General features: G+C 50.7%; 1 protein-coding gene across 1 annotated transcript in view; it reads left to right on the top strand.

Moving 5' to 3' along the window:
* LGR6 (leucine rich repeat containing G protein-coupled receptor 6) overlaps positions 1–20,820 on the top strand; it is a 148,180-nt gene that overhangs the window by 58,036 nt on the left and 69,324 nt on the right. The window contains exons 3-4 of the mRNA XM_074163212.1: positions 7,149–7,220; positions 17,438–17,509. Of these exons, the coding sequence (XP_074019313.1) occupies positions 7,149–7,220; positions 17,438–17,509 (144 nt within the window). The remainder of the gene's footprint in view (positions 1–7,148; positions 7,221–17,437; positions 17,510–20,820) is intronic.

The following is a 20,820-nucleotide window of genomic DNA, read 5'->3' as shown; positions in this document are numbered from 1 at the left end:
AGCCTCCAGTGACAGAGGTGTTCAGACCTGGGCCTCACACAGGCAGGGAGCAGCCCAGAGTTTAGTGTGTCTCCTCTTTGTTTCTTTCTTTTTTTTTTTTTTCTTCTTTTCTTTCTTTCTCTCTTTTTGGCAGCAGGAAGAATGTTTAAAATTGCTAATAAATTCCAGTTAATGAAGCCTGAAAAGCCAGAGCTGGGAGCCAAGAGAAACAAGAGCAATCAGTACAGAAGGAATAGAAAGAGGATCTTGAAAGCCAGCCTGGGAATAATGACATGTTGAAATGTGTTCGCCGGCAAGGGCTTTGTTACCACGCTTTGAATCCAAACAGGAGTGTTTGGTGCCAAGAAGAGAAACTGCAGCCAAAGGCAGGTGTTCATTGCCATTCACCTCTTGCTTCGGGGCACAGCGGCAAGATCAGACCCCTTCCCAGCCACTGGCTCTTTCACCTGCCTCTTCTCAGGCCCTGCGGGCAGAGGGACTCACCGTCACGGGGAGTGCCATGCCTCTGCACCGGTGCAGGCACAGCAGGACACACACTGTGGCCTCCCCTGGCAGGCTGTTCCCTTTCCCAGGCAGCTCTTGCACCTCAAGGGACTGGAGGCCAAGAAACAGCGTTAAAGCAAAACAAAATAAAATGCAATCACATATGCTGGGAATGTGAGCACAGCAGCCCTCTCCTTCTCCCCTGCAGCAGGGAAGAAACCACCTTCCCACTCCTCTTCCCATGCAGGTGCAAGGACTGGTGGAGCCATCACGGGTTACAGAGCACCAGCACTGCTGCGGTGTGCCCCTGCCTGCTGTCGGAGCACCCACTGCCACCCATGTCAGCTCCCAGACATCTGAAACACCCATCTTTGGGCGTATTGTCCAGCACAGGGTCTCACTTCAAGGCAACCTCATTCTTGTAAGAGGCAGCGCTGCAGTAATGCTGGCTTTGGGCCATGAGTCCTTCTGGAGTGATAGCTCTGCTGTTTAAAGGGGTGTTGACATTTCTGGGCAATGTTCAAACGTGCTGGCACCATGGTGAAAAGCATTTCCTGGACCAGTGTAGTAACATGTCTGGAGCAGAGTACTCCTAGGAGAGCAGCTTTAGTGGGTTTCCATGACAAAGGAGGCCGCAGAGGTCTCTGGCAGGGAGACAAATGCTTGTAGGGCCATGATCTTGCTTTACCGTGTTAAGATTTGAAGGCAGCATCACTGCTCCCTTGGTACCTGCCTTGCCTGACACAGCTCTGCTTTTCCAGATGCCTTTAGGTGAGGAGCTGGAGCTTCTCTGAATGCCTGGGTACCGTGCTTCCCCCAGGACACTGCCTAGCTCCTGTGTCTGAGAAGGTACCAGGATGCTGAGATGGAGCACAATGCTGTGGCTCTTCTGTGCTCCTGGTTGATATTGTTCCGTGGCAGAGGACAACACCAGTTGTTGATTCAGTGGGTGGGCAACAGCAGAGAGAGAGGGTTAAAAGATAATTCTTCTGATGAAGCCTTCCAAAGGTGACCACTGTGCAATCTGACATGGTGCAAAGACAGATGTTGGCCAAGGTACGGGTGAGGACAGGGAAGGAGGGCTTCTAGGGGGTTCTCCATCTTGTGCATTGAAAAATAAAGTCAAGGTATTGAAGGAGCCCAAGCCAAATTCAAAATGTTCTGAAAATGTAGAGATTTCAATTCTTTTCCTACGCCAGTTAGGCTGGGGATAGTATTCAGCATTTGAAAAATCCTTGCAAGCAAGGATAGCTGGCCCCAATTTTCCTGAAAAATGCCTTCCAAATTACTAATTCTGTTCTGGGGGTACCCCAAGTGGGGGACCCAGAGTAGAGTCAAAAGACAAAACTGCTCTGAAAGCTTGGGGGGAACAAATCTCCCCTGAAAAACCTTGACAGTTTACAATATAAGGTGATGGAGTGAAGGCATTCAGTGTCCTGTATTGGGTAGTTCATTAAGGAGTTGTGTCTTATTAAATCTTACTTGGCAAATGAATCCAAACTAGGTTGCGTATGAACATTCGTGTGGGCTGAAAACTGGCTTGAGGACCATAAACAAAAGAAACGAATGTCATCAATCTATCGAGTTGGAACAGGCATTTGGTGGGGGCACTGAATAGAAACAGGACTGCATAGTCTCCTCCTCAGGGATGGAACAAGACAGCAAAGACCACGTTAGAGACACCTCCAGGTGATACAAGACTAGGACCAGCTGCAGATTCCTGTGTGGAAAGGGAGAGTCCAAGCTTGGCTCTTTCCTCAAATGTACCATGTTTTCACTTGCATGACTTAATTGGCTTCATTCTTGCTTTGTACCAGCTTGAGAACAAACTCAAACATAACACAGAGCCCTTGGTCTCCTGTGCGCCCAGGGGATGGCACGGTCTTGGTGTGATGACACTGTTTAGGCAGGAGCGCAGAGAGTTTATCTGGGCACAGATTCTGCCTTGACAGTGTTAGAGTTTGAGAAATGAACCAGAGCAGGAGATCAAAGGGGGAGGCTGACATGCTCAGTAAAGATCTGGCAAGGGGAAAATTCCACTGGGATATGGACACACATGTTTGTCCTGTCCTGCCAATGGGCAACGTTCCTGCCTCCTAATGTGAATGATAAGGACATCATCGTGTTGCCTGAGCACATGACATGAGCGATCATGCCCAACAAACAGCCTTTGGGCGTGCCATGAAAGTTGTAGCATGACCAAGAAGCCCAAGATACAGGAGGGGGTGGGAGCCCGTGGTAACTGAACTGCAGCACCCATGAGGTGGTAAACCATGAGTTTGTTCCAACTTGGAGTGTATTGGGAATGCAGATCAAAGCCTGAAGGAACATTCCCAGAAATCACAGGAGTGGGGAAGGCCAGGGGGGAACAGAATTTAAAATCCACCTAACACAAGAGCTTTCCGAAGCAAGTCAGCCAGCTGTGGGTTCCACCCTCCCCTTCCACCTGCCCCTTCTCTCCCTCTTCCATCAGTCACTTTAAATCCAGAGCTTTCCCTTTCTCCCAACCCTATCTCACAGAGTAAGCTCCAGGATGGCAAGTCATACAGCTGAATCAAGTCTGCCTATCCTAAAAAGAGACCTGAGCAGGCCTGGAGCAGAGCTCATGTGCTGTGCACCAGCTGCAAGAACAGCTCCTCTTCCCCCTGTGTGCTCAGGGTACAAGGGAACGCCACCTCTCAGTCCTTCTTGGTGGGGTTATTTGCTTCATTCTCCTCCATGAAAAGAGCAAACAAAGAGCCGTCTCAGGGGAAGTCACATTGGCATCATCGCTTCAAATGGTATTATTCACTTTTAAATAGAAAGGAAGGGACCATTTCAGTGAATTTCTTGTGGGGCCTGACTTCTGGAGATGTGTTCAACAGGTGCCTCTCTGCCAGGCTGGGAGATTTCTAGAGTGAGAGTGAGAGGGACAGAGGGAACCAAGTGCTAGGGAGATTTCCAACTGACGATGGACAGAGGAAGGGTCAACACACAGAGAGCCTTTTTTGTCTTGGGTCTCAAATGCAAAACTGGCACAAGAGCACATGACATGGAAGCAGTCATCTCTTCCCAGTGGCCACTCCTCCTGCTGGACATGATATCCCAGAAGACTTACCTATCCCTGGCCTAATCTCGGAGAGATGGGACAGCTGTGCCCCCTTGCCTGGGACACCTGGCTACCACCCACAGCATCACGCAGCTCCTGTCCTGGGAGGCATAGCAAACCCCAAAGGCCATGCCTCCAGACCCTGTGTGCACGTCTGGGCCACGTACCCCTCTAGCAAAGCAAAACCTCAGCCTGTGTGCTCGAACACAGACATGTCCCACCTCCCAGTCTCTGCATGCATACAAGTAAGCAGAGCCCATCTTGGACCCCAATGACACTGGCAATTGCCTTGGGAGGTGGATTGAGTGAATTGGTCATGGCTAGTGCCTCCCTTTGTGTCTGCTCCTTGGCTCAGCATGGAGCTCTACACCTTGGGGAGGGGAGGTAGGCTGCCCTGGCAGCAGGGAGGATGTAAAGCTAGAGAGAGAGGAGACAGGAGCCAGAGGTGAGCCATGGACATGGCATAGTCTTAGTGTAGCAGGGCCAAGGACAGAAGCAGCAGCAACAGGGGGGCACGGGTAACTTTCCTGAGGCTGGGGGATGCTTTATGCCTCTAGATTCATGAGAGATGGTGCCCAGTGAAACCAGGGCGTGTCCCACAGAGTTGGTTTTCCCCAAAAGAGGAGAGAGGAGGAGAAAGAGATAAGGAGATTCAGAAGTTTAGAATGAACTAAACTACTTTAATGAAAAATTAATATTAAAATAAAAATAAAGAAGAAAATAATGAAATAGATACAATATATACAAAACCATATCAAGCTCCCAGGATGTCAGTTACATCACCGGCAGGCACTGGGGAAGTCCCAGACTGGACTCAGTGACGAATGGGAACTGGATTCCAGCTCTGGAGTCAGGAACACACGGATCGGGATCAAAGGCAGATGAACAGACAGAGTCCTCTCTGGACGTCGGCCATCGCAGGAAAGGGGCTGACCCTTTGATCCCTCAGCTTTTATACTGAGCATGGGGCAGATGGGATGGAATACCCTAGTTGGTCAGGTTTGGGTCACCTGTCCTGTCCGCTCCTCCCCACCGATGTGACCCCTCTACGTTTTTTCCGTTTCCGACCCTCTAAGGGGGCAAATAACGAAACTGGTTGACCTTGGTTGTTATAGCAATAAGTATAAGCAAGGGCCTCCCTGCATACCATTCCTTGGCATGGAGCACAAACATTGGTCTTATCACTCTGAGAACGAGCAGTTTTCTCCACAATATGCCGTTAATTTCAGAGAGTTAGAGGAGGCCTAGCTAGGATGTAAAGTTACAGAACAGAAAATTGGTTCGGTTTTACTTCAAACCGGGACATCCTGGAGGTCCCAGATTTAGGGACCCGGCAAACACTCAAACACACCCAGGAAAGTAAGCATAAAGGTGCAGAGCTGCCAGGAAACAAATTGAGAGGCACATTTAACCATGAATGCATGTAGGCTGCTGCCAGCGAAGGCATGGGGTCAGACAGAAGCTCGGGGAGGTGAGGACCGACAGCCCACCCCCCAGCAAACTGCCTGGTAGGACTGATGCTGGGAGCAGGCTGAGGATGCTGTGCAGGAACAGCTCCCCTCCGGGCGAGCACTCCAGTCTCCTGGACAACACTCCCTCCCATGTGGAAATCAGCAATCAAAAGGAGCAATTACCCCAAATCACAGCCCCCAAGTGACAAATAGCCCAGCCTGCCAGCCAGCTTGCATACTGCAGAGAGGCAGGTTACAACGTGCTCACACACATTAAAGAGACGACCCTGTGCTGTTTATGCTGTCGGAGGCCTAATTATGGGAGCAATTTTCTCTAGATTCCCGAGGGGAGAGACAGGGAGGGAGAAAGCTCGGGCACCCGCACATGCCTGCTCCACCACTGGTGAATGTGGCTCCCCAAACCAGCTCAGATCCTCTCCATGACCTTTGCAGAGTCCTCACTGCAACACTCTGTTTCCAGCCTGGACTGCGCTGCTCATCCTTGATACCTGTCTCCTTCGCAGCCAAAACATCTAAAAAGAAACGGGGTTTGTCAATGCTAAATGAATAAAAGAAGCATGCCAACATCTGTGCCTGACCTCTTGGGCCTGGCTTAGAGTTTCTGAGAGGGTGAAGATGAGCCTGGTCACAAATTATGTTCACTGTCTCCTTTCGGGAGATGCAATACTCCAAGTCAAGCAGACAAGTTTCTCACCCGGTCCAGCCTTGACCTCTGTTTGACCACTTGGGAATCAGAAGATGAAGAACAAAAGCAGCAGCAATTTGAACTCTTAATCAGGTTGTTGAACCTGCCTTCATTTTTTTCTGGCTGATGGGCATTGGGACTTGGTCCACATTTTTCCTCATGGGAGAAATGGGAGGAAAAGGAAAAGATTCTCCTTAGGTCAAGTTTAGACTCAAGAGTCCTAGACTTTACTCCTGGCTCCACCAAAGGCTCCAATCCACTCCATGAGGCTCCACCATCATGGTCTCTCGGAACCACTGTCTCATCAGTGAAAGTGACGGTAACAGTGATGCAGTTTCCAATGTCAATGAAAAATCCAAATATTGTTAATGCCCCAGCCTGCTCTGGGCCTTGCTAAATTTGAGCGCTCTGATCAGATGACGTTGTACAATGGTGAATCCCACAGGCTTCCTTGGATAAATTCTTTCAACCAGTTCTGAATGTTGTCCCCTGTCCCCTGCTCTTTGCTCTCAGTCCCCGATGGTGCCGCTTTCCTTCGTGATGCTGCTCTTCACTTTGTCTTCCTCTCCCATCCCTTCATTCATCATCCCTATCTTCATTCATCAGCCTTCCCAAACTGCATTGTTCCTATCCTCATCTTTCCTCCTACGGTTTTCTCCAGCCATAGATCATTCAAGAAACACTTTTGACTTTTCTGTCCTGGTTTTGGAAGCCATACTCAGATGAGCTGGCTCTGCATGGTACTCCCCATGTCCAGTCCCTTCCTGTCTCCCCTCGCAGCAGTGATACCAAACTCAGTGTTGAAGGAGCTGGGCTTTAGCTATAATCACATGAGTCAAAGCAGGGCTGGGAATAAGGGAATGGAAGTAAATCAGTTGTCATCGAGCCTTGATGGACAGGACAAAGGAGAACCTGCAGGATGCAGAAACAGGCCACATGCAGACAAAAGGTATAGATAAGGATCCATGATTTAGGGATAGTCCTCCCAGGACCATGCATGAGTAGAAAATAGCTCTTCTCCTGCTCCACCCTCACTGCCAGGCATCTGGTGCAGAGCAGAGTCTGTGGGTTGATCAGTGCCCTCGAGCAGAGGTCCCTCTCCCAGGCTGCCTGTGCTGTAGTTTCTATGGAACAGGGTCCTCCGTGGGTATCCAGGGAATGACTTGGGCCATGAGCTGTCACTGGATGCCAAAACCAGTGGCTTCCAGTCTGGCAGGAGTAACAAGCCATTATTTTCTTTGCCTATTCCTCGAGCTGCAAGAGGGGATCATATGCCAAGGTTGCCCAAGTGCATGACCACAGCTCAGCAGGGGGACTCCAGGGGGAGTGTGGCAAGAGGCATGAGTCGTTAAGCCTCTGCAGACAAGGGACTATCATTACAAGGATGCCGACACGTTACCGGCTCTTCTTTTCACTGCAGACGCCTCTCTGGAAACCAGATCTCCAGGATCCCAGGAGAAGCTTTCTCTGGCCTCTACAGCCTGAAGATTCTGTAAGTAACTCACTCCCGTCTGCGGAGCCACCACCGCCCCCGCCTCCCCGCACCCCTTGGCACTGACCGTGCATGGGGATTTGCAGCCACGCAGAGGGGGATGCAAGGTTACAAGTGGGGTGTCAGTTGTTAAACCCATGCTGGCTAACATGCCCCTTGGTAAGTGGGGAGCTGTTTCCCACCGCAAGGACCACCCTCCCCCCCTGCACTGCTTCCTCACTTCTGCTACAGCAAACCATGAGCAGGTCACCTCCAGGGCACAGCCCTCCATGCTGTGTGAAAACACACCACTGGAGAATCAGCAGAGGTTCACATTTTGCATAAAACCCACCAAATACCCTGACATGGTGTCATCCAATTGTGTTGACCCCCAGACTCCAAATTTTCCCCCATCTGCTCTGCTACAGCACCTTGGGGCTGTGCTGGAGCAACCCAAAAGTCCAGACACCTGCAGCCTGGCAGGCGCTGTGGAAAGCTCCTGTGCTCTGCCCAGCTCAAGTGCCCCTTTTTTGAATCAGCCTGCTCTTGCTGCAAACTTCTGCATGGCCCAGGAGGCTTCTGCAAGACTCTGAAGTGACCTGTTCCTGGGAAGGGTGGGATCCTTGCACAGTCTGACTTCAGCCTGTGCCCAGTCTGCCCATGGGGGCGATGGGGACACATGCAGCTGGGTCCAGGAACACTGCAGACATCAGGCCATGCCTGGAAGCCGCCAGCCCTGGTAAACAAAATCTTCCTTGTCATTGTGGGCAGGCCACCCACCTCTGCCTGTCCAGTGGGGAAGGTCTGAGTGACGAAGGTTACCAGCAAGTTCCTCCCCAGGGTATTTCGCTGCGGTGCAGGGTGTCTAACTGCTCATGCAGTCACACCACTTTTTCCATCTGTGTGACAGTCCAGCAGGGTCTGTGCAGGGTATTGAGGTGGGAGTCCCTTTCTCCCTTTCAGGAACCATCTTAAAAATCTCCTGCAATAAGCATTTCATCCCCAAGGGGATGTTTTGAACTCAGCCGCAATGTGAAATTGTTGTAGCCGGTCCAGTTTATACAGAGTGAGCAGGTACAAACCTGCTCCCAGGATTAGAGTAGAGGGCTGTTTACTACGTCTTCTGAAGATGTAAAGTATGAATCCTGCCCTAAATCTCAGGGCTTAGAGATTTATCCATCCCCTGCATTAGGCAACAAATCAAAGGAACTGAGGAAAAACCGCAGCTCTCCCACCCAATTTCAACAAGAGGAACTTTCTACTCCAGGAACGCGGGAGCTTTTAAAGCAGCTTTTGATCAATTTCTATTTGTGTCAGGCCCAGGTAACTACTGATGCAGAGTACAAGAGCGATGCCTCCTTTACGGAGCCCGTGCGGCTCCCCGCGGGTGGCAGCACACCCAGTGTGCTCCACCACGGGGCAGCACCAGGTGGGACACGTTCACGAGTGACCCCATTGCAAGGAGAGGCTTGAAGATCTGAGCATTTCCAGCTTGGAAATGGTTGCATAGAGAAGCTTGCTCCAGGCTGTCCTGTTGGCTGAAGTTGGTGTTCTTATGCCTGAGGACAACCTGCCTTGCTCTCAGCCGGGTTGTGCCCAGTGACGCAGGGTGGTACTTGGGCTGTCATACCAACCCCTCTGGCTGCAGGGTGCCCTTAAATTTACTCTAACCCCCCAACCTTCCTCATGGAGATATGCAGAGGACTAGCCCCGCTGCAAGGCCAGGGAAGGAAGGGTTGATGCACACAGTGACTGGCCCATCCGGACCCTGCCATGAGCCTCTTATTTAAAGAAGTTCCTGCTTCCTAAAAGCAGGGGCACTGCCAGCCCTCATATCACTGGGAGCATTTCAATTTCACTTTCCAAAGACTCTGATGCTTTTCTGGCCAGGTTTGCAGAGTATGTTGGGTTGTCATGTGCTCTAGCTACAAGAGAAGATCTGGTGATACTGTGGGCTGCACAGGAGTGAGGTCGTTGGTGGATGCAGTCGTGGGTCCCTGCACCCTCCAGGAACAGTAATCATTCACCCTTATCTATTTCTCTGTCACCATGAGAGTGAGGCCAGCAGTGAGGGACATGGAAAAGATAGACTGGTCCCCGGAAATTTTCTGGAACAGAACTAGAAATTTTGTCAGGACAGACCTTAGGAGCATCATGCTTAATCACATTAGAAGGGTTCTTGGCAAGGATGGGGACTCTCACTGATTTCCTCTACTGAAAAATGGCTGAGGAAAAGTATGAGGTGCTGAAGAAAACAGGTGAAGGCCACCATGTGTTTCATTCAGGTTATGATTCAGGTCCTTCAGGTCACTGCAGCAGGAAGCTGGTTGGGGCTGGTGACACCACAGCAGCTCAGCAGGATCTGCTCCATCTCCTCAGGGATAGGGGGAAATAAGTGTCCTTCCTGGATTCCAGATTCTTGCCCATGGGGAAACTGGAATAGAAATTACAAGGGTGGTAGAAGAATGTAATTGCGATAATTCGGTCTAGAAGAGAAAAGGCTCAGGAGGTAGCGTGGGAATGTCAGGCACGGAGATGTGCAGGGGCCTCCACACCACTCCTCACCAGTGGGGCTGGGTGGTGCCTGAAGTGGATCCCTCTGGCCATGCCCCCCCCTCCTGCATCTCATGTGCAAAGCTGGTCCATGGGCAGCACAAGTGGCCCCTAGAGTCCCGGTGCACGCACAGGGCAGTCCGAGCCTTAGACACCCTGGCAGTCTCAGATCCCTGCTCCATCAACTCCTAATTTTCCTCAAATCACCCTGTTGTACCTGACTCCCAACATCCTGCTATTCTCAAAATACTTCCCCTGTTCACTTTGCTGGGTGGTCTTCTCACCACCTGCTCGGCATGGCCATGGGCCAAGTGCAGGGACCACAGAGCACCACGAGCTTCCTTGCTGCTGCACCCAGAGCCAGCTCCCACAGGGTGCACGCTGCAAGGCTGGCGGGACCCCTCTGAGATGAAGGTCACCCATGGAGGACATGGTGGGCTGGTGGCTGCTGGCAGAGGTGTGAACTGTGCCCTGGCAAGTCCGTAATCATTGGCCCTGGTTCTCCTTCCACACTTGGGAAAGGGGAGTGTAAGCCCCCGTAATAGATCCCATGGGTGCTCTCTGCAACCTGCTGGGATGGGGAAGCTCATCCAGGTGGACAGCTGTCATGCAAGGACCAACATAATTCCTGGGGCTCTTGGTCCTGTGTATGGGTTTGTTTCTGCAGCCAGGGTGTCCTGGAGGGGTAGAACACTGGGTCCTCAGTCCCCTGAAGTAGAAAAACAAATTGCTTTATTTAAAAATGGTGAGAAGGATCAGGAGTCTGGTGATGAACTAAAGGAGTCAATTGGGGTGACTTAACCTGAAGGGGAAGTGAATGAGGATGGACATAAACCCTTAAATACAAGCTGCTGCTGCAGTAAGGAAGAAAATTAGTGTTCTTCCTCTCTGAAGACAGGACTAGCAGGTTTTGGAGCAGTTGACACCAAGGATATTCAGAACGCATTGCAACTACAGATGTGGATGCTGTGTCACAGGATGGCTGAGGTTCGACAGGTGACAGGCATGGCTGGAGTTGGGAACGGCTGCCCTAAACCTGACAAGCCGAACCCTGTAGTTATTCAGGAGCTGACTCACAGCAGGATCAGACACCTTACCTCTGGTGACAGCAGTGTCCCCTGAGGAAAGAGGTGGTAGCTGAGGAGGGTAACAATTTTCATAATTTAATTTTAATGTGCTAGGGCCTTAGAGGTAATTGCGGTCACGTGCATGTCCACAAGGAAACTCTCACATACATCTTGGGCTGTCAAGGGGCCTGGTGCTTTCCCGGTCTTTCCAGAAAATTAGTTTATGTTTAAAAAAAGGATGGGAAACACCCTGGGAATTCCTCCATAAACCTGCCTGTGCAGATGGTGCTCTCCCTGCCCTCAGAGTGAATCCCAGAGCTACTGGAAGCAGGACCAGATTCTTGGCTCTGCTTCCTCTGGCTGCTACACTGCACAAAAACCACCTGGAAAGTGGCCATGAAGATAGGCCTGTGCAGAAACCATGCAGGGGTACACCCAGGGAAGCAGGTGTGTGGAGACTTGGAAGAGAGCAAGTGAAGAGCCAAGCTGCCCCACTACCAACAAAACATTGTGACACAGGGGAATATGCTGAGATCTTCACGTACCAAGTCTTGAGCCAGCTCCAACCAATTGCAAGGAGAAATGTGTCCTCCTCGGCTCCCCTAGGATGAGTGCAGACTGACAGTAACAGAGGCTCAGCAGTGGTAGCTGGTTCTCTGAAGTCTTTTCAACTGATGGGTACATCCCTTTGCAAAGAGGCTTTGCAAGTGCACCTCTCCCAGGGGCTCTGCTCTGCCCCATGACCAACCCACACACTCCCCACGGAGGTTGATGCTCCTGGGTCTGTGCTTCAGTCCTAGGAACACTAGAAACCAGGTCCATAGGCTGGTTTCCTCTGCCAAGGTCTTCCCCTTGCAAAATTAACTCCATAGTCCATGCTCTCCCAGTCTTGGAGCTTTCCGGAGTGGCAGAATATGATGCTAAAACAGAGTCTCTCGAAAGTGGGAAATTTCTCCATCCTTCCAGACCTCCTTGTGAGTTGCCTGGATGCCCCTCACCTCTGAGTGCCCTGGATGGAGCTCCATCAGCCAGGAAGCATCCATCCCAACTGGCCATGTGGCTGAGCTTGTGCTGCACGGCTTCACACCACATCCCACCCTCGCACATGTATCCCTCATCAAACGCTCTGCCGCACAAGCGGGATTGCCAGGCTCTTACGTTCCTGGCTGAACATGCTGCAGCAGCAGCAGCACTTAGCCAAGAAGGAATCCCACACTGAACTCCGCAGGGAAAGACTCCAAGTATAACCACAACCTGAGCCTGCCTCACCCCAAAATGTGGAGGGCAAAATGCCTGGGTGCATCCTCTTGGCTGCAGACCCCGCACACGCAGCAGCCAGCTGGGGTGGCCCACCACGCTGCTCCGTTCCTCAGCACGCCTCAACCGGTCTGCATGAGCGTGCAGACCCACCGCTGCCCACAGCCTGCCTGCTCAGACGGTGGCCTGAGTGCTGCCCAGCACCTGCCTGCACAAGCGTGTTGACCTGCAGCCGCTCCCACCCACACTCTGCCCATGGCTGGTCTCCATCAACGGGTAGGCTGGATTGAGCCTGACAAGAGTGGCCTTGCTCCACACATGCCACATCTCCTGGCTGGATGGGCCCTAGCAATGGCCACCCCCACTGGTCCCTCCTTCTCTTTTCCTCCTGAGCTGCAATCACAGCATCTCATGTGGTCCAGGACAGGCACTGACTAGCCTGCCTTGTAAACACACATCAAAAAACATCAAAAAAGCCATGTTGCCCCAGGATGGCAGGTTTGCAGGTGGCTTGGGACACTTCAGGACTCTGCAGACAGACCCTACCTCTTTGACAACCCTGAGCCTGTGCAGAAAAGAAATGGCTTTGAGACAAAGGGAATGGTGTGGCACATCCAAGAGACGCTCCCATGGGGAGGGAAGAGGAACGTGCAGAGGTTGGAATGTCTTTAATCCCCATGCACAGGCTCCAGGCACAGATGCCTCAAGCAATAACAGCCCTTTGACTGTGCTGGCTGAGTCACTTCAGCCTCCCAAGATGGGGACATTTTATCATGCACAGGCTTGTACCTCTGAGGGTTGGAAGTCTGCTGAGACTCTCTTGTGCAAGGATCCTGGTGTGATGGGACCTGATCCCAGCATTTTTCTGGTCGTTCAGGTGTGGTCTCTGCCAACCAATAATCCTCCTACTTCTGAAAATAAAATGTGACCTCTGAAGATTTCTGATTTATACTGGTTCCAGCCAGACTGCTGTGGATAGCAGGTTGTGTGTCCATGTCTCCCAGTGTCTGCAAGTTATGGTATGGTCACCTGAACAGTGCATTATCCAGCCCAGGTTTTAAATGGTCTGAATGATCTGAATGGTCTTTGCTTGTGATGTTCATCAACGTCCTCAGCTTGTCCAGAAGGCCTGGTGCTACAGCATTTGGTAGTTGTAGGATTTTACTTGCTGATACAGCTGCCTGAAGACAGAAAATTCCACTCAGTAACTGAGAAACTGCACCAACCAGAGTGGGCATAGGGCTGGGCAGGTGGTGAGATTGCGCCATAGGTACAAGAAGTCAAGCTCTGACTAAGGCTGTCCCCAGCCTGCTGCTTCACAGCAGCTTGCAGTAGGAAAGCTAGTGAAGTTCAGGAATTTTGTTCAAATTGGAGCCAGGAGCTGTTGGAGGGGCAGGAGCAAAGACAGATGCTGATGGAGAAAGGCTGAGGCCAATGCGACCTGAGTTCTCAGGGTTGCTGCGATCTTGTGGACTGAGGTCCAGATTCACAGTCCATGTCTGTGCCTCAGCTGATCACCCTGCGGCACACCTAGGATCCTGATGTAGATCCCTGCACCACGCTCCATGCACATACCCTGGAGCAGAGCTTCCTTTCCAGGGGGAGCATGAATGCAGGGAGGTGACAGGGCATGTCTGAGGCTTTCAGGGAGATGAAGTCAGGAGATGAGTGGTTTGCAGAGTTGTTCCCTCTTTGCAGTGCTGTTCACACAAGTCATGCAGTGACCCCTTAATGCAGAATGCATCAGCCATCCTTGGAGCTGGCCTGGACCCAGGACTCCTGTTGTGGGTGCTCTCCTCAGTGAGCTACAGCACTGTCCTCCATCTTATACAAGACCCAAAAAGGAGAAATGCCACCAAAAAGCATCTCAAAAGGAGAAATGTCACCACATAGACAGGTAGTATCCCAATAAAGGGCAGCCCAAGGAACCAGATGCCACGGCGAGGAAATGTGCTCCTGCTAGTGTGTAGGGACCTCCTTGACATCAACCTCCAGGTTTTGGTACAATTATTTGAGCTCTTGCCAAAGTCATGTTACATCTTATTGTTGAAAGGGCCATTTATGAAAAAAAATAATACTCAAGAATGATTTAACATGACACGTAAGAACCAGGGCCAATGATTACGGACTTGCCAGGGCACAGTTCACACCTCTGCCAGCAGCCACCAGCCCACCATGTCCTCCATGGGTGACCTTCATCTCAGAGGGGTCCCGCCAGCCTTGCAGCGTGCACCCTGTGGGAGCTGGCTCTGGGTGCAGCAGCAAGGAAGCTCGTGGTGCTCTGTGGTCCCTGCACTTGGCCCATGGCCATGCCGAGCAGGTGGTGAGAAGACCACCCAGCAAAGTGAACAGGGGAAGTATTTTGAGAATAGCAGGATGTTGGGAGTCAGGTACAACAGGGTGATTTGAGGAAAATTAGGAGTTGATGGAGCAGGGATCTGAGACTGCCAGGGTGTCTAAGGCTCGGACTGCCCTGTGCGTGCACCGGGACTCTAGGGGCCACTTGTGCTGCCCATGGACCAGCTTTGCACATGAGATGCAGGAGGGGGGGCATGGCCAGAGGGATCCACTTCAGGCACCACCCAGCCCCACTGGTGAGGAGTGGTGTGGAGGCCCCTGCACATCTCTGTGCCTGACATTCCCACGCTACCTCCTGAGCCTTTTCTCTTCTAGACCGAATTATCGCAATTACATTCTTCTACCACCCTTGTAATTTCTATTCCAGTTTCCCCATGGGCAAGAATCCGGCATTTCCTCATCCTTCTGCCCATTGTCCTCTGTCTGGTCTCCTGCTGCCCCATGTTCTGCAGGGCAGATGGGACAGCATAGCCTGGCCAAAGCCGGCCCAACATCAAGAGGTGCAGAAGGATCACAGCTGGTGTCCTGCTCCTCAGAGCCCCATTTAGCCACCCCCACAGGGTCTCCCCCAAGAGCAAGTTTGTCTTGCCTCAGGTCTTCCTGGATCCCCATGACCCCCAGGCGGTTTCGTCAGGGCTGCATGCCCATGCTCAGCTGTATTTGTGCAGCAGGCTACCCCTGTCGATCCACAGAGCGTTTCTCTTGGTCTCCCTGCAGCATCCTGCATTTTCCAGCTGCTCTCCCACATTAGCCAACCTCTGCTCCCCTCCTCGTATGTGGAAGGTGCCTTGTGCAGCCCCGTGTTGTCAGCAGAGGTAACAAGCTTCCTCTCCCAGCTATCACTTGGGTCCTTAGCAATAATTCTGAGTGTCATCTCCAGGAGAGATGCTATAGACCCTTAAACAGGCTCTTCATTTGAGAGGAAACCATTTAGTAATTTGAGTATGGCGTCTCTGCTGCCTTTTTTGCCACATCCAATGGGTCTTCTCTCCTGCATTGCATGCCAATATTTAACATCTTGCTAAAGTAAAACTAAAGTCATGGTAGATGATGTCTATGCTTGCCCCTCCATTCTCATAGCCTTTTACCCTGTATAGAAAAAACCTAGATTGCTTTGGCCCAACTCTTTTTCACTAGCTACTACTGACAGTTGCTTGTTTCCCTGCTTTTTCTTCTGTGTGTTAATAGTAAGTCCCCATTTTTGTCCAGACATTGAAGAGTTGTGTGGCCTATCACTTCCCTTTTTTAAAGATTGTCTCTACAGTTGTCTTTTTCCACCTTTCCTTTCATGACAGACCTCTGAATCCTCTGCAGTAAAGCTAGAAGTCACAGCAATGGGAAAGTTTCTTGCTTGCATCAGTACTCTTTGGGCTGTCCCTCTCTACTAAGGCCATGCGGCGTCCCTTTGATACTGGTAGTAATTACGACAGCCCCCTAAGCACCATTTTCCTTTTCATGTCATCTCCAACCAGTCCTTGAAGGTTTTGGAAACAGAAACCTCATATATGTAAAACGTTCCTTACTTCAGGCACTTTCCCCAGCCCAGATACTACACTGAGATGTCTCTCTTTTCCAGAGGAGCATGCGCCCATGATGTCCCAATTCCGGAAGGGATAAGTAGGTTTAGGACAGAGGCTGGTCCAGAGTCAAAAACTTAGCCTTTCCAGAGGTACAGAGATGGTAAACCCAGTAATTCACGTGTGGTGCTCTTTGGGGTCAGTGAGAGAGGATAGCAGTCAACAAGATCAGAAATACTCCTGGGGTCTGGTTCTGAGCCTGCCTGAATCACTAGAGCTGGTCAGACACCCGTCCCTGGGACAGGAGCACTGCCCCCAGTGTCTCCTCCTCTGCAGTCACTTGTTTAGTTACCTCAGTGTCCATGGCCCTTCTCCATGCCCTATGCTCACTTCCATTTCTGAGAAGTCCTCCTGGGTCCTGCACATTCATCCCAAGAGACCCAGTCACCTGCTGTCTCAAAGCCCCTGGGCTGGTTTGGCTTTTCTCCACAACACCTCCAGTTTCTGCTGCAAGTTGTGCCAATGCTGCAAAGCCCCTTAGCAAACAGCTATGAAGTGGCTCCTCATCCATTGTGTTTGCAACTGTCCCACAAGTTGAATAAGAAACCTGCCCACAGGCTAGTTTCCATAGACCCTGCAGAGGTAACCACCACCGACACACACTGGGAGAAGGATGTCTTACACAAGTATAAATATGGGACAACTCAGCTGAAAGCACTGGTTATTAATTTTGACTAACAGATGCATGTATGAAGTGGAGAGACCCCTTTATGTCACATGCTCCCAGTGGATAGAATCACAGAATTGTTTAGGTTGAAAAGACCTTTAAGATCATAGAGTCCAGCCATTAACCTAACACTGCCAAAACCACCACTAAACCATGTCCCTCAGCACCACATTTACTAATCTTTTAAATATCTCCAGGGATGGTGACTCCACCACTTCCCTGGGCAGCCTCTTCCAATGATTGATAACCTTTTCTGTGAAGAAATTTTTCCCAATATCCATCCTAAACCTCCCCTGGTGCAACCTGAGGTCATTTCCTCTTGTCCTATCAACTGTTCCTTGGGACAAGAGACCAACCCCCCCTGGCTACACCCTCCTTTCAGGGAGTTGTAGAGAGTGAGAAGGTCTCCCCTCAGCCTCCTTTTTTCCAGGCTGAACACCCCCAGCTCCCTCAGCCTCTCCTCATAAGACTTGTGCTCCCTCACAGCTCCCCTCACCAGCTTCTTTGACTTTCCCTGGGACCTTCTGCTGCAGGATTCTGGACCAGCCTGGACTGCAGCTCACCTGCCAGCAGCCTGCAACCTTGCTTAAGATCCCTGGGTGACCAACGTGGTGCTTTCCAACCCCTCTAGCTTTCCAACAAGAGTTCAGGACAGCTTCAGAAACATGCAGAAACATCCTCCATTTTGTGTCAGGCTTTTTTTAAAAAAAAAAAAAAAAACAACAAAACAAAACAAAGTTTTCTTTTTTCTAATTATAGGATGTTGCAGAACAATCAGCTGAGTCGCATCCCTGCAGAGGCACTGAGAGATCTTCCAAACCTCCAATCTCTGTAAGTCATTAAAAATCTATGCTGTGAGCTGCACAGTCCCTTGGGGGCCCTGGCTTTCCCAGCATTTGAGTCATTAGTTCCTTTGTCAAGGATGTTCTGTCCCTTCTTCCTTTTCTTTTCCAATTAAAGCAAAGATTACTGTCACTTAGCATAGAAGGGAGCGGAGCTCAGTTTTCAAGCAAGGAACGCTGTCTTGGTAGAGGTTGTTGAAATTACACTTCCCCATGTGTGCATCATGATGAAAAGGCCACCAACACCAATGCATATTTCAAGGAACACTGGAAACTATCCATCCAGAAGGGGCTTCATCCTCTCCACTGTGGACCACAGTGGGGAAGGGACCTGCCAGGGAGCACAGAGGACCCTCTGGTTTCTCAACATGCAAGTTGGGCTATTTTACCCAAATAGAGGGTAGTTGTTTTAGGGTAGAAATGCCTTAAAACATTTTTAGTGGCTCAGCCAGGAGAAGCAGCTGAGGCTTAGATCATACTTTTCCTTTAAAGTAACTATAACTATATCTGCAGCAGGTTTGTGCTACTGTATTCACTAAAAATCACACATCACTGAAATATTTGCAGTTTTCCTGAGTATGGACAGACTTGCAATCAGACCTTTGTAGTGCCACCAAATTTAGGGAATGTCTGTTTGGTAATTGCCCAGCTGGTGTAAGCAACACTGCCAAAGCTCGTAAGAACATTCTGAATTGGGCTGAACCACTGAAAAAACAACCTTAGCCCCAATCCTTAACTTCAGCTCCAGTCTTACTATGTCTTTTTATCATAAAAATTTTGGCTGGATGCGGTTTCTGGGGGTCTCCAGGCCAGCCTCCTGCTTGGAGCAGGACTATCACCAATACTAGGTGGGGCAGCTACAGCCTTGTCTATCCAAGCCTTGAAACCCTCCAAGCATGGGGATTCCTCCCTTGCTGGTGACCTGGCCTGGGGCTGTTCTTCCTTGGGAAGAAGCTTTTCCTCAAAACCAACCTAAAACTCCTGGAGTGCAATTTGTGGTTGTTACTCTTTGTTTGATCACTTGGAACCACCCAGAAGAGCTAGGCTCCATCATCTTTAGTTGTGGGTGGTTACCAGGTGTCTTAGCCTGGTCTCTGCTAGGTGAAACCAACCCAGCTCCTTCCACCTCTACTCATGGGGCGAGTGCTCTGGGACCCTGACTCAGTTGCCAGCCCTCCACTGGACCTGTTTGGTTCCTCTTCATCCTTTTCACACTGGGCAGCCCCAAACTGGGCACAGTTCTCCATGTGTGGCCCTCCCAACACCAAGTATGAGTTTCTGTAAATAGTAATTTAAATATTAATTTGTAATGGGGGTGTTGGGTGTGCAGGATATGAATGTCCTTTCTGCCTGGAGAGATTTGAAACATTTCTTGGTGAAACATCACTGGCACATGGTTGTGGCTGTTATTAAAACATGATGACATCACCTAAAGTGCCAGAGTCAAGACCCCCTTCTCCTGGGATTTGGAGATTAATCTAATCTCCAAAGTTTTCCAGGTGACTTTCCTTTCAAGGGAAATGTGACATGGAAGGCCACCACAACGGGGCTGCCCCAGGAATGCCCCTTTCCTCCCTCAGCCTGTCCCTGGTGTGGGACAACCAGCGCCACCAGAGCCCATGGTTAGATAAACCCAGCCTTTGCTTCTGAAGGTTCAACTGCCTGCAGGCACCACTGCTGCTTGGGACACCTGGCCTGGGGCACACACTGTTGGTGGATGGCCACCTCAGCCAGCACTGAGAGGTCCACAAGATCCATCCCCTCAGCCAACAGCCCCCACTGAAATACCACGTAGCATAGGAGAAATGCAAAAAGCTCCAAGAAGCTGCTCACATCACTTTTGGGCTTCTTATAAAGCTCAGGAGGGAGGATGGTTTCTCTTGAATCAACACAGAGGTACCTGCTCTTAGTGCACTTTGAGGCGGCCCCAAGTGTCTCCGAAGTTGGGTGACGATGGAGAGCCTGGGTGCCAGCTGGGATCTCATGTTCTTCCTGCTGAAATGGAATATTAAGAGCAAATTTCAAGAAGAAATAAGCTGCTTCAGACAACCTGAGGGAGACTAGGCTTGAAATAAAATCAGAGGGCTGAGTGTCAGGGCATGTCTGGTTAGGACATGCCTAATGCCTGTTGTATTAGGACTGGTTTCAAGAGCCATGTGAGCAGGGGCAAGAGAGGCTGCTGTAGCCAGTTGCATCCCATTTGTCCCTGAGCATGGCACCGGAGCCGGCAGGCTCCTATGCAGGGTCCTAGGTGACTAAGGAGAGACCTTTTGCTTTTCCCCAGTAGCCTTGGCCCTTTGGAACAACCTGTCTGGGCTGTTATTCCCCTCTCAGAGCTCCCCTCAGCCCTTCACCCCTGGTAGTTTAGCCAGGTCTTTCTTCCCAGCAGTCCGCAAGCACCCATGCCCAGTCCCTCTGGGCTCCTTCACTCCTCTCCTCACCATCAGTTTTTAGGATACCTGCCTTCATCCCCCTGGACCAGGGACACCTCTTCTGAGCCTTCCCCAGATCCACCTCTGAGGTTCAGGTTCTCTTCCCAGCCTCTCATGGGACGCAAATTCCTGTCCCAGACACAAACTGTGCACAGGAGGGATTGAGACAGTGGCCTCCCACTCCTGTGTCTTTTGTTAAAAAAAGTAAAAACCTGTAAGACAAGACCTGGCTTCGGGATGGAAGAGGGGACAACCACTTCTGACCTGCGGGACTCCTCCATCCAATGCTCCTTACTACACCAACCAGACTCACAGCTTATCTGCCAGCCACTAGGCACAGAGAGAATAAGTATGTTCAAAGGAAAGCTCCTGCTGGGAAAATAAGTATTTCATGGGACAGAGCTTAAAGTCCCCCTCCAGCCAAGGGAGCCTGGATACATATTCTCATGGTCACAGACAGCCTAGGGCTTCTGGACCGTCTTTACCGAGATAACTATTTAATTAAACACCCTTTTTGGGAAGCCCAACTTTGAGAACTGGCAGAGAATATCAGAAAATAAGAGATGTGCATTGGGAAAACAGCACAATCCCTTGTGGTAGATCTGCTGCTGGCAACACCTCTCCCCCTGAGCCAGACAGGTATCCTGCTCGCCAGCTCAGGATGGTGGGACCAGCTGTGGTTGGGCTGGATCCTCTTCATCATATCTCACCTGATCAGAGAAACTGGAAAGGGATTAGCTAAACCACAGGCAGCAAATTAGTAGGAATTGGTAGACACAGCAAACTGTGGGGCAAGATGCTGTGGATCTTTCCCCATTAGGATAATAACACCTGGACATAGTCATCTCTAGCTGCACACTCAGAAGTG

This window comes from Numenius arquata, chromosome 24, assembly GCF_964106895.1.
Source record: "Numenius arquata chromosome 24, bNumArq3.hap1.1, whole genome shotgun sequence".
NCBI lineage: Eukaryota > Metazoa > Chordata > Aves > Charadriiformes > Scolopacidae > Numenius > Numenius arquata.
Note: the sequence above shows the minus strand (reverse complement) of the source record. Positions and strands in the feature narration are given on the sequence as shown.